Consider the following 12879-nt stretch of genomic DNA (forward strand, 5'->3'; position numbering starts at 1 on the left):
GGCGGCGGCGGCTGGCGCGGCCTCGGGACTGCCGGGGCCGGTGGCCCAGGGGCTGAAGGAGGCGCTGGTGGACACGCTCACCGGGATTCTGTCCCCGGTGCAGGAGGTGCGGGCGGCCGCGGAGGAGCAGATCAAGGTGCTGGAGGTGACGGAGGGTGAGTGAGGCGGGCCGCCGCGAGGGCGGCGGGTCTGGGCCGCGCCGGCCGCTGCCCGAGCCCCGGCCAGAGACGGGGCCTGGGGACGCCTGTGGAGGGCCGGAGCGGAGGGCTCCGGGCAGCCCGGCGCTCGGGCTCGGGGCCGGGGGCTGGGCCGTGGGGGCGCGCTCCCGGGCGCGGGGCCCGCCGCGGGCCTGGCGGGGCCTCCGCACGCGTCCCCGGGAGTCGGTCGCTGAGCGGGCGCCTCCCCGCCCCGCCCCCGCCGGGCTTCCGATCGGCCGACGCTGTTCGGAGGGGCCGGCCGTCCTTTGTCTTTGCGTCTTTGTCCCCCTACTCGGGAGTCATGGAGGACGAGACAGGCCTTTGGTTTGAGGGTGTCCGCCAGTTCCTGCCGAGCGGGCCTTTCTGCAGGCCCGGGGCAGCCACGCTGCGACGAGCACTGGGTCCTGAAACCCGAGGGGGGGAATCCGCTCGAGCTTTCTGTCGGGAACGCGGCTGGCCTGTCGGGGCTTCGTAGGCAAAACTCCAAACCTGCGGACTCCCGGAGCTCAGCAGGACGGCCCCAGCACCTCTCAGATTGGCCGTGGGAGTTGGCCCTCCTATGGACTGAGGGTTTTTGTTTTTGTTTTTAATAATTTAACAAAAAGCTCCCATAAGTTTAATCTTGTATTCTCCCACAGCATGAGAAAGGTCTTGAAAAACCAAGTTATAAGATCTGGGCTTTTGCGGGTTGAGGACCATTTGAAGGCCCAGTCTTAACTGTCATCGTTTTGTGAATGTCAGGCCCTGTAACAGGAGCAACCGCTGGGCAGGAGAAAGCTCTTTGAGAGCCCTGCACACTGACCTGCGGGAATCATCTCTGCCTACTGGGTAAAGTTCCTTTTCTCACACTAAGGCCTCTGCCTCCTTTGGGTATGAAGGAGAAAGAGCAGAGGAACTTGGCCACGCTCAGGTTACCACTTGAGTGATGCTGAAGACGTGGTGCCCTCCCTGGGTGGTGCCAGGGTGCCCAGTGCCCCTCGCAAAGGCAAGCCTGGCTCCTGTTGGAGCTGCCCAGCGGCAGCTGGGCTCTGGGCCCCTCCACCACAGCCAGCAAAGCGGCCCCGTCTAGGCAGAGCCCGTCACCATCTTGAGGTCTCCTTGCAGCTCTGCTCTCTTACTTCATCTGTCTGGATCTCAGGGCAGAATTTTCACACTTGATCTCTGCCGCTGACGGGAATTAACTGACACACACGCGACACTTAACGTGCTGGGAGGCGCAGAGAGACCTCGTGCTGCGGGCAGCCCCCCAGGGAGGCGTAGACGCAGGTGTGGGGCGCAGTGTGCCGGCCGTATCGAGTCTGCGGAATTGGAGGCAGTACTTTGGACCCTTTGGAGGTTATTTAGGTTTAAAAAATATTCTAATTCCTGTTAAGTAAAAACTATAGAGAGCAACCCCTTTCGGTAGCCTGTTTCTGAGGGAGGGTGGTGACCCCGCCCTCAGGAGCAGTGCCTTGCTTCTCTCTTTTCCTCTCCTGGTGTTTGGCGCGTTGTGTTTTGCCATCGGGTGCAGAGTACCTTCTGTCTCATATTCTCATTCTCACATGTCTCCTTTCCACGGTTGCTTTCTTCTTTAATGAAAACAGAGCACGTGGCTCCCCAGCCAGGCTTTAGCCAGCTGTTTGGCCTGGTGAAGCGGGCAGGGCCTTACTCCCAGTGTTAGAACACCCTGCAGGCTGTTCTTGCAAATGAATGAATCTTTTCCACTCCTTTGGAGTTGCTTTCTGTTTTAGTTTTATACTAGCAGGAGAAACCTTGCTTTCTGGTCCTAGGAAATACACTTCCTTAAAACTTGGGCGTTAATGGGAAATCTGGGAGTTGCTGTCTATTATTATTTGCGGTCTTTTGATCCTTTTTTGGTTCCATGGATGACAACCAAACATGGTTGTTTCTAGACCCCTCAAATAGCCACACTGTCTTTCAGTTCAGTTCAGTCACTCAGTCATGTCCGACTCTTTGCGACCCCATGGACTGCAGCACGCCAGGCCTCCCTGTCCCTCACCAACTCTCAGAGCCCACCCAAACCCATGTCCATTGAGTTGGTGATGCCATCCAACTATCTCATCTTCTGTCGTCCCCTTCTCCTCCTGCCCCCAATCCCTCCCAGCATCAGGGTCTTTTCCAATGAGTCAGCTCTTCGCATGAGGTGGCCAAAGTATTGGAGTTTCAGCTTCAACATCAGTCCTTCCAATGAACACCCAGGACTGATCTCCTTTAGGATGGACTGGTTGGATCTCCTTACTGTCCAAGGGACTCTCAGAGTCTTCTCCAACACCACAGTTCAAAAATATCAATTCTTCTTGCACTCAGCTTTCTTTATAATCCAACTCTCACATCCATACATGACCACTGGAAAAACCATAGCCTTGCCTAGACGGACCTTTGTTGACAAAGTAATGTCTCTGCTTTTTAATATGCTGTCTAGGTTGGTCATAACTTTCCTTCCAAGGAGTAAGCGTCTTAATTTCATGGCTACAATCACCATCTGCAGTGATTTTGGAGCCCAGAAAAATAAAGTCTGACACTGTTTCCACGGATTCCCCATCTGTTTGGCATGGAGTGGCGGGACACTGTCTTTATGAGCCACTCATTACTGCCTCGCGTGGGAGCTGGTCCCAGGCGACCCTCGAGATCGACTCGTCTGCCCCCTTTGACAAACAAGTCTGCTACCTTCTTTGGCTGCCACGTGATGACCCTGAGTCTTGGAGACTAAGTGGAAGAATCTCTCATTTAATTTGGGGGGAAGACACAGGTCAGTTGTAAAGTCTTTGTTAAGTAGACAGACAAGAGAGGTTGTCATGCTCTGAGCAGAGTCTGGTGTAGAAGAAATTTTAAGAAGCAATTATCGTGGAAAATTGAGGTGCTGGAACCCAAGGTACATCTGGGTCATTCAGCCAGCAAGCAGGTATTTTCCAGGAAATCACTCATTGCTCACCTGTTCCCATATTTTCCAGTGTGGGAGTCTGTTCTCTTAAGCCAGAGAAGTGTGTGTATCTGAGAGAGCCACCTGACTCCTGTAGTAAGTCAGCTTTGAAAGGATGAAGACGGGCTGCTCCCATCAGCCTGGTGTGCTGGAGCGGTTTTCTTGACTCCCCGGTCGCTGGGCACCTGAGGGAACCCAGCAAGCCTTCCTGACTCATGCAGCCTGTAAACAGGGCTGATGGGCAGAGGGCACAGTGCCTCCTTCTTCAGATGGCGCCCCAGCCTGCACTGAGACGCTTGTCACTGCAGAGTCTGGAGGGTCCTGGGCTGCACAGTAAAGTCCCAGCAGATCGTTGGTGCCCTTTGTCTCCCTGGGAAGGTTGCGATTTTGTGTGTTATCAGCAGTGTTTGTTGGAATTTAGTTCTGCCTCTGTAAAGTAGGAATTCGTCTTTATGGTCTGCTCAGGTGTTCTAATTCCATTTTATTTAATAGGTGGGATCATATCAAGCATCTTATAAACATGGTAATTTAAAAGGAGGAAAGTTTGTGAACTGTTGAGGGTCTCTTACATCGGTCTGATGTTCTCTACTTAGCTTTTTGAACTCTGTGTGTGTGTGTGTGTGCAGTTACACCACGACCGTGAGCTTTAAGAGTGTCAGCTCTCTGTTCCTGGTGTACCTGTGTGTGGCCTGTGCTCGCACCTCAGAACACAGCTGTTTCCTCCTTTTCTTCTGAGAGCAGCATCACCTGCGTGCTGGAATGTGTTGCGTTCATTCGTGAGCTTTGATTCTCCAGGCCAGCACAGTACAGGCTTGCTTTCTTTTGATACTTATCTATCTTGCTGTGTCGGGTCTCAGTTACAGCACTCAGGTTCTTCGTTTTGTCCTCTGGGACCTGTTGTTGCCGCGCGCGTGCTTAGTTGCTTCGTGGCATGTGGGATCTTAGTTCCCTGACCGGGGAATTGAACGCATGTCCCCTGCACTGCAGGACAGACAGTACACTCGCTTATGTGACATGAGGGCCTAGGTGGTTTTCTTCTTTTAGTTATTTCTTTTTGTTTGTTAGAAATGAAGACATTTGGCCTTAGTTTTTTATGTCTTGCTCCCAGCAGATAGGTCGCAGAAAATACATTTTTTCCTTCCCTCCCACCACTGCTGTGTTGAGCTGGGGAGGGGGATTCTCGTGCACACTTTTCCTGGCATCTCATGCTGCCCAGACATCTGTGTTACTCCGTCCTGGGGGCTGAGGTCTGCTTCCTGGTTCTCACGGGCGCTTTTCTGGCTCTTTTGCAGTGTAGCGTAAGCACTGTCAGCTGCGAAGGGAGCCCCTCCAGGATCCAGATGCACTCCCGGGCGCGTGGCGGGCGCTGAGCCCCGCGGAAGGCGGCTGTGCTCGGAAAAAGGCCAGTGGTGGAGTTTTCTTTTTCCTTTCAGCTGTGCTTTTGTGAAAGTCCTGTGAGAAAGGGGGCTTCCCTAGAGACTCCCTCCTTCCCAGACTGGCTGGTCCCCAGTCCTTGGAGCAGGAGCTTTCCTGACCGTCCAGCCTCAAGTCTCCAGTCAGCCCTTGAGACCAGGAGCCTGTATCTCTCAGCTTATCCTTTCTCCTCCATGCTGTCGTCGGAGCTTCCCTTCTAAGCCAAGTTGCAGAAGGATCCTGTTTTTGCCTAGTGGGGTGAAGTGAAAGAAAGGGGAGCGAGGAAAACCAGAGAGGGCAGCAGAGGCTGAAGGGCCAGAGGGCCATTTGGAGAGGGCGAGAGGCTTCTTCCAAAGCAGGTTCAAGGGCACCTTGTGGGGTCAGGTTAAAGGTTAATCCAGCCCCACTTGGAGGTGGTGTGAACCCAGGTTCACAGGCCTGTCCTTACTCATCTTGGGAAAGGGAACCAGAGAAGTGAAATTTCTTAAGGAAAATGGCTTTAGAAAGCTGACTTCATATAGCCTGCTTGAGAATGTCCCTTTTTGGCTTAACTTCATAGATTGAATCTTACTTTAATCTGTATTTGTCCTTTTCAAGCAAGACGAGGTGAGAGAGCTATGCCTGTCTGTGTCTCTTGTATTTTCCCTGCCTTAATCATCCCAAAATAAGTTACTCAGGTGTTCTCATGCTTTCTGAGGAAATTATGTTAATTTCAGCAAAACTGAAAATCCCCCAACACACAGTAAAATTAAAAGCTTTTTTCTTTATGGATATACTTAGTTATATTACACCAAAAACAACTGTATGATCTCTGCTAAGTGAATGTCTGTAAACAGGATTTTTTCCTGCTTCACAGAAGTCATCAGTGGATAAGGCAGTGGTGTTGGTAAGATTTAAAGTCAGTCAGAGAGCTTGCGGGTTTTTCCTGGCATTTCATCCTGGGTGTTACTTCTGTAGAGCACAGAATTCACCATCTGCACAGCACCACTGGCATGCCTTGTCACACTTAGGATTTTTTAAGTAATTTAAAAATAACTGAAAATGAAATTAAATCTTATAGTATGAGGCTCTTCTGTTGTGACAGATAGCCTATATTTCTAATGGGTGTGTAGTACAGAGTAAATTAGGTTAAATAAAATTGCTGTCTTCCTTCTTATATCCCCCTTTACCCTAATGCATATGAGCTCTTTGTCTTTGAATTTTGGGGTTTCCAAACCAAAGTTGATCATGACTGTCTTTGAAACTCTGGGAGCCTGTGGTGAAGAAAATCTATTCTGTTTATCCATTCTAAAGATCTGTCCTTAGGTGATAGTCTTTGAAAATTTTGATTTCCATTAGCTTTTGAGCAGAGAGTCATATTTTTGAAATTTCAAGCCTCTTCGTTCTTCTGTGGAGGAAATAAACTTTGAGACAAAGTCCTCTGTGGAGCCGGGTTGTAGGTGCAAATCCTCTGGCTGGTGGAGGTTCTGGGCCCCACGTGGGTCTTAATCTTCTCTTCTCTCACCGTCTTTTACTGCAGTCTCAGTGATGTGTGAAGCACGGTGACTGGTGGAAATTGGGGTGTGATCTTCAATAGGTTCCAAGACAAAATGAATTTAAAGATTATGTTTGAGTGAAGAGCTCCCGATTACTATGACCCTCACCAGACTACCACTTCCTCATGGCCTTGGATGGAAAGTATGTGTTCACACAAAGCTCTTCTTTGAAAAGAGTGGGCTTGGCAGTTCCTGGGTTGATGAGAAAGGACCCCTGTGTAGAGTTCGCCTGGTCTTCCTGCAGTAATGACTCTTCTGATGGGTGCAGGGTGGGCTGGTGGGTAAGGCCTGGTTCCTTCTGCCTTCTGTGAGCCTCGGTGTGAACGCTCCACCGCTATCTGTGCTTGCATTGGGAGGTAATTGTTCAGAGCGGCTTTAAGCTTTATAGTCTCCACTCAAGTTCCAAGTCCTTCTCAAAAATGCCCCATTTTATACCTCCGTATCTTTCTTTTTCACACCTTATGGCTAAAGATTTTGTTTATCTTGATCTCGTTTGTCCCTGTAGTGGTGATCCAGACCTTGTACTTTTGGCAGGGACATTAATACCCATATCAGAGTGGTCCGTGCAAAAATTGTTGAAATGATGCCTTAAAAGAAAACAGTGTGTGTCCTAGGGAACTTGTGAGTGTGTTATAGACGTTCTGAGGGACCTCACTAGGCTCACCAGGATCAGCTGACAGGGTTCAGGGGAGAGAATCCCGTGCTTCTTAGCCAACTTGGAACCGTCAAGTTAGCACCCGTTGTCACACTGAGGATCTGAGGTCAGAGGGCGTGTGGGGACCCTGACAGGCGCCCTGTGCCCTCTCCCCCTTCCGTGGGTGTCACACGTGCACTTCAGGGGTTTTTCTCCCACTCAGCTCGAGCTTTGGTCAGTATCCAAGCAGTCTGACTCATCTATGTTAGTCCATTGGGAAAGCTGACTCTCGTATCGTTGGGTTGTAGGGACCTATAGTTTATTCTATTAAAAATGTGTTTTATAAAACTTAACAGAGACTGAACTAGCCAGATGAACCCTGAGAATTAGAATGGACTTCAGTATCTTTAGAGGTAGTTCTGCAGATTTGAACTGTTTCCTTGTGATTTGATAACTTACTAACTGCTATAGAAAGAATGTGGCGACTTTTTTAGTCTTGCAAACTCTTCCTTTCCTGGGTGAGACTCAAGTGCCATAGGACTGTATCAGTAATTGTAGCTTAAAATAAGAGTGTAACAAGAATGAGTAAGAATCCAGTAAGGTTAAAGATACAAAAAAAAAGAATACAAAGATACAAAAGAATACAAAAAGAATCCAGTAAAGTTAAAGAAAGATACAAAAAAGGGTAAAATACAGAATCAGTAGCCTTCACATATGCAGACAGTAAAAGGCTAGCGGATATAGTAGTGGTTTTGGTTTTTTAAGGCCTTTACAACAGCGACAAAAAGATTAAATGCTCAGGAGTGAAATGAACAGAAACTATGCGGAAGCTATTGGGGCAGCGTTAACCGTCCTGAAAGGGCTCCAAGCAGGCATAGACGGATGGGACGGTGAGCTGTCTAGACGGGTGAGACGGGCTGATTCTGGAGGTCACCGAAAAGGAAGCTTGGAAGGAATAGCTCCCAAAACACCAAAAGCAGCAAACGGAAGAGGAGTTAGTTCCCGCAGACACTTTACCTAAAGCCTCTATACCCAAACAGGCGCACGGCGCTGGCACACAGACAAACAGAATGCAGGGCAAGACAGAGGCCTAGAGGCAGACGCGAGCGACTGGAAGGGTTGGTGCAGGCTGCCTCTCAGCTGCTGCGGTAAGGACACGCCTTCAGTAAAGGTGCTGGGCCAGCTGCGTGGGGGGCCACTTGAGATAGACCCGTTCCCACACTGCACAAAATATCAGCAGCAAAGGGATTCAGAATCTAAATGTTTAAAAAGAAACCATAAAAATTGTAGAAGGGCGTATGGACGAATTTTTCTTTATTTTTTGGCATTAAAAAAGTCTTCCTAACTACGGCTCAAAAACCAAAGGCAGCAAAAGATTGATAAATTTGACTACCTTAAAATTTTAATTTGACAAAAGTTAGGACCAGCAAGACTAAAGTACAGCTGTGCCTAGCGTGTTCAAACTGGAGAAAACCAGGAGAGAGAGACAATCTTAAAAGGAGTCAGAGGAAAAGAGTACCTTATTTGTGGAGGAACAAGAGTTAACAGTTATATTGGACGGCTCTTTAGAAACCATACAAGCAGGAGAGGAGTGGAGTGAAGTACTTAACGCGATCTTAGGAAATATATTACCCACCTAGAATTCTGCACCTACTAAGTTTACCTTGAAAGCTGAAGAATTAAGACTTTCTCAGACAAGGAGACTCTCTGGTGGTCCATTGGTTGATACTCTGCACTCCCAATACAGGGGGCCTGTGTTCAATCCCTGCTTGGGGAACTAAGGCCCCGCATGCCCCCTGTTCCTGAGCCATCCTGAGTTAACTGTTGTATGTGGTGTGAACTGAGGGTCAGGTAGCCCTCCCGCACTGGGGCACCCAGCGGTCCTGGCACCCACTGCTGGACAGGCCGCTCTTTCCGCACCGCGCGGCCTGCTCTGCTGAGCTGGGTGGCTGCCCTGTGCCGGTACCGCATTGTTGATTGCTGTGGGTCTGTAGTGCGTGTTGAAATTGGGAAAGTGTGAATCCTGCAGTTCAGGCCTTCTTTTTCAAGATTGCTTTGGCTATTGGGGATCCCTTGAGATTCCATATGAAATTTAGGATGGGTTTTCGTGTCTCTACAGTACAGTCATTGGAATTTTGGCAGGGATCGCATTGAAGGATCTGAATTTTAATTTGGGGGTGAGCGTGGCAGCCTCCCCCATATGCTTGTGTGTGTGTGTGCACGTGTGTGTGCTGGGTCTCCGTGGCCATGTGGCCTTCCTGGTTGTGGTGCTCAAGCTTCTCGTTGTGGTGTCGTCTCGTTGGGGAGCACGGGCTTCACTGCCCCGTGGCACGTGGGGTCTTTAGACCAGGGATCCAGACCACGTCCCCTGTGTGGAGAGGAGGGTTCTCACCCACAGCACCACCAAGGAAGCCCCCAGTGTGCGTTTTGAAATGACTGCTTACATTGCTATTAGAAACTGTTGGCTTGTAACAGTTGTGTTTTTAGGACTAAGCCTGTTAAGACCATATTTCCTTAGATTTAGTCATCTCTTTCCTGATGGCATAGATCTGGGCAACTCCTGAAGTCTCAGCTTTTAAGTTTTCTTTGGCGTTAGGTAGCACCAGTTTTCAGTTAGACACTTTATTGCCACCTTGAAGGACACGACGGCGTGCAGTGACGGGGGAGGTGAGAGGTGCTAGGACTGTCCACGGCGAGCAGCCCCACGCTGCAGGCTCTCTGTTCCTCTTTCTTAGAGGGGTTAGTCACCGGCACCTTTGGAGGCACCAAACCAGGCTCTTCTCTGAGGTCTTTCTTGTCGGCATCAGGGTTAGAGCACAGCAAACCGCCGTGGCTTTCCTGGGTGCCCTTAGACTCACAGTGGGATTTTCTCTTCCAGAATTCGGTGTCCACCTGGCAGAGTTGACCGTCGATCCCCAGGGGGCACTGGCGATCCGTCAGGTAAGTCAAGACTGACTGGCCCCGTTTATAAGTAAGTCCTCTCTACTTGGTGGTAAAACTTTCTTATGGGAAAGCGAAAGGGTAAAGCCAGTGTATAAATAACTTAGAGTTTTGCTCCAGACTTGGACAGGCTTCGGACGGATGCATCAGGCCCTGTGTGTGGGTGCGTGTGTGAAGAAAGGCTTTCTTTGCTTTCCCACCTGGCTTGTTTCCTTCACAGCTGGCGTCAGTCATCCTGAAACAGTACGTGGAGACTCACTGGTGTGCCCAGTCGGAGAAGTTCAGGCCTCCTGAGACCACAGAAAGGGTGAGGAGAGGCACTCGCCCTGCCTCGCTGTGGAGATTCGGGGGGTCCTCGTAGGAACCTGGGCAGAAGCGGATAGAATGGTTGGCGGCTGCCATTCTGGGCGACGGGCTGGAGATAAGAAAGCGCGAGTGCCACGCAGAACTGGTTCACATTCCAGCCTGCCTTTTACTAGCTACGAAATGTTCTAAAAGTATTTTAACTTCTGAGGTTCGGTTTCCTAAATATCTAAAATTCCAGCTTCAGAGAATTGTTTGCGGGTTGCGTGAGGGAGCGTTCCTCCCCGGTCCGGTGCTGTGCAGCCGTTCTTGGGCCCCATGGTGTTTCGAGGTCTGAGGCCCTTTGGAACTTGCCGCAGTGGCGGCTGCTCTCTGCACGTGGTGCCGAGTGCTTAAGATGGGGCTCAGGCGGCTGACAAGCTCAGCTTTTAATCTCCTCTAGTTTTCACTACTTTAGATGGCCTGTGTGCCTGGTGGTTCCTGTCGTGGACAGCGTAAGTGTGGAGCCGTGGGTGGCTTGGGGTGCAGTGCGGACCTCTGCACGGGGGCACAGCACCCTGCCCGCGTCGGTCTTCCAGCATGTGAGCTGGGCAGCGACCGGCCACACTCTCACACCCAGTCTCACGCAGGCAGCGCCCTGCCCGCGTTGCTCTTGCAGCACGTGAGCTGAGCAGCGACTGGCCGCGCGCTCGCACCCGGTCTCACGCAGGCGGGCTTCTCGCCTCTCCAGGCAAAGATTGTCATCCGGGAACTGTTGCCCAGCGGCCTGAGGGAGTCCATAAGCAAGGTGCGCTCCAGCGTGGCCTACGCGGTGTCAGCCATCGCGCACTGGGACTGGCCCGAGGCCTGGCCGCAGCTCTTCAACCTGCTCATGGAGATGCTGGTGAGCGGAGACGTGAACGCCGTCCACGGTGCCATGCGGGTGCTAACAGGTACGGGCGCCACACCCTGACCCCATGCGCCCGCCATTCCTCCCGGCTCTCACCTCCACGCTGCCCACCCGCCTCAGGGACCCTCCCTCTCAGGAGAGGGCCAAGAGTGGCAGTCCAGCGTGCAGACCGCAGTTCACAGTCTGGCTCTCCCTTGACCCGACCCGCTCGCCTCTTGAACCCGGGTTTTCCTGGTGCGTAAAGTTGAGCTGACAGTACTGTCCACCTGGCGGGGGCTTCCGGTGGCTTCGGTGAGCTCGTCTCGGTGAGGCGTCCGGTGCCGCTGCGACAGGTCTGCCAGAGATTGTAGCTGTTGCGATCGTCGTCATTATTACACACTGTTTTCTACATAGTTCAGTGCAAAGATAAGAGCAGTCAAGTCAGGTTTTTCTGGGAATGTGGAAAGAAGATAAAAAGAGCCACACGATGTGGTCAGGACCTTCACTTGGCCGGCTTAGGAAATGTGTAATCTTTGGTGTGAGCAGTTGAGAAAAATACTTAAGCTTTTAGTCCCAAGAGGTTTGGTGCGGAGCTCTTCTAAGCACGGGTAGTCTGCCAGTCCTTCAGAGGCCTGCTCTTACGCGCCCCCAACCCGCCCACGGCCAGAGGCCCTGCTTCCTCCCGCCGCCTCTGCTTTGCTTTCAGGGAATCCTTGTGTTGGACCTTAGCCGCTGGATGTTGACATGTCAGAAAGCACGGTCCCCTCTCTTTATACAAGTTTTCATATCTTTTCTCCTTCTCCATGATCTGCCATCTCACGTGGCATCTATTCTTACCTAGTTAGGAACGGCGTTTCTACGGGTCTTGCTTTATTAAACTTGGCGTCGGGGCCCAATCTAACAAGTTCCTCTAGTACTGAGTTTGAGCAAGCTCCGGGAGGTGGTGAAGGACAGGGAAGCCTGGAGTGGTACAGTCCATGGGGTTGCAAAGAGCCGGACACGAGCCATGGCTGAGCCGCGGCAGCTGTCTGATATTGATGGCTATACCGGTCCTGTGTCTGAAAGCAGTCCCTCCTCTCACTTTGTTTCATGCCCCCCGCCCTGTCGCGCTGCCCAGCTGGGTGCACCTGTGTCAATCGCCTGGGACACTGCTCGTGGCACGCGCCGCCACCCTGCTGAGAAAATCGCATGCTCTCTGCTCAGACTCTCACTTCCCTGCCCGCGTCTCTGCTTCTCTGTGTGGCTTACTTCTCAGGAGACCTCTCATACTCTTCTGTGGAGTGAGCTTTCTAGGATTCTTTACTCACAGCCTCGTGATGCCAAAATATCAATTAACAGGTCTATTTTCTGCTAAGGAAAGGAAGCCTACTCCTCCCCTGTCTCCAACACAAAGTTCAGCTGTTCCTTGTGAAACCTGGAGGAGAAGGTAGTGCCCGTGTCCCCAGAGCTGTCTCGCTGCAGAGCCCTCGCTGTGTGTGACTAGCGGAGTCTCTGCCGTGAGACGGCTGCACTCGGCCACAGGGAAGGAGCTGGCAGGCCGTGCTCCTGTGCTGGAGGCAGCGGACGTGGGTGGAGAGCAGCCACCTCCCACCAGGGAGCTGCTCCGGGAGGCTGGACTGTGCTCTGGGGGCTGCTAAGGCACGCGTGCAGGGCGCAGGGTGGTGTGGGTGGGCAGGAGACCAGGAGGAGAAGGGTCTCGTCGGGGCTGTTCAAGGCCCTGCTCCTGTCTGCCTGGTTTAGCGAGGCTTCCCATTAAACTCACTGTTCATCCACGAGAACCAAGGCCAACGGTGGGAAGGCAGCACAGGCCCAGCTGTCACGGCCGAGGCTGCTGATACACAGGCCTTGGCCCTCTCTTCCGTCTCATAGCGCTGTGGAGATGCAGCTGCTGGCGTCCTGCACTTTCTCTGACTTGATGAGTGCCCTTAGAAAACTTATTTTGGACTTAATTATGTGAAGGGTTGTAAATTGAAGAATGAGCGTCAGAGTACAAGATGCAGTTGGTTAAGCAGCAGACGAGCGAGCGGACGCGGGCTTGGGTCCTGTGTTTCACAGTCAGTGATGCATTT

At 51.7% G+C, this 12879-nt stretch overlaps 1 protein-coding gene across 1 annotated transcript in view; it reads left to right on the top strand.

The window, feature by feature from the left end:
* Nucleotide 1: 1 nt before the first annotated feature.
* The window catches only part of IPO9 (importin 9), a gene marked incomplete at its 5' end in the record, with an annotated part of 43895 nt that continues 31017 nt past the window's right edge, over nucleotides 2-12879 (top strand). The window contains 4 exons of the mRNA XM_040263767.1: nucleotides 2-155; nucleotides 9578-9639; nucleotides 9860-9946; nucleotides 10673-10874. Of these exons, the coding sequence (XP_040119701.1) occupies nucleotides 2-155; nucleotides 9578-9639; nucleotides 9860-9946; nucleotides 10673-10874 (505 nt within the window). The remainder of the gene's footprint in view (nucleotides 156-9577; nucleotides 9640-9859; nucleotides 9947-10672; nucleotides 10875-12879) is intronic.

The sequence above is a fragment of the Oryx dammah genome, unplaced genomic scaffold (genome assembly GCF_014754425.2).
Source record: "Oryx dammah isolate SB20612 unplaced genomic scaffold, SCBI_Odam_1.1 HiC_scaffold_21, whole genome shotgun sequence".
In the NCBI taxonomy this organism is placed as follows: Eukaryota; Metazoa; Chordata; class Mammalia; order Artiodactyla; family Bovidae; genus Oryx; species Oryx dammah.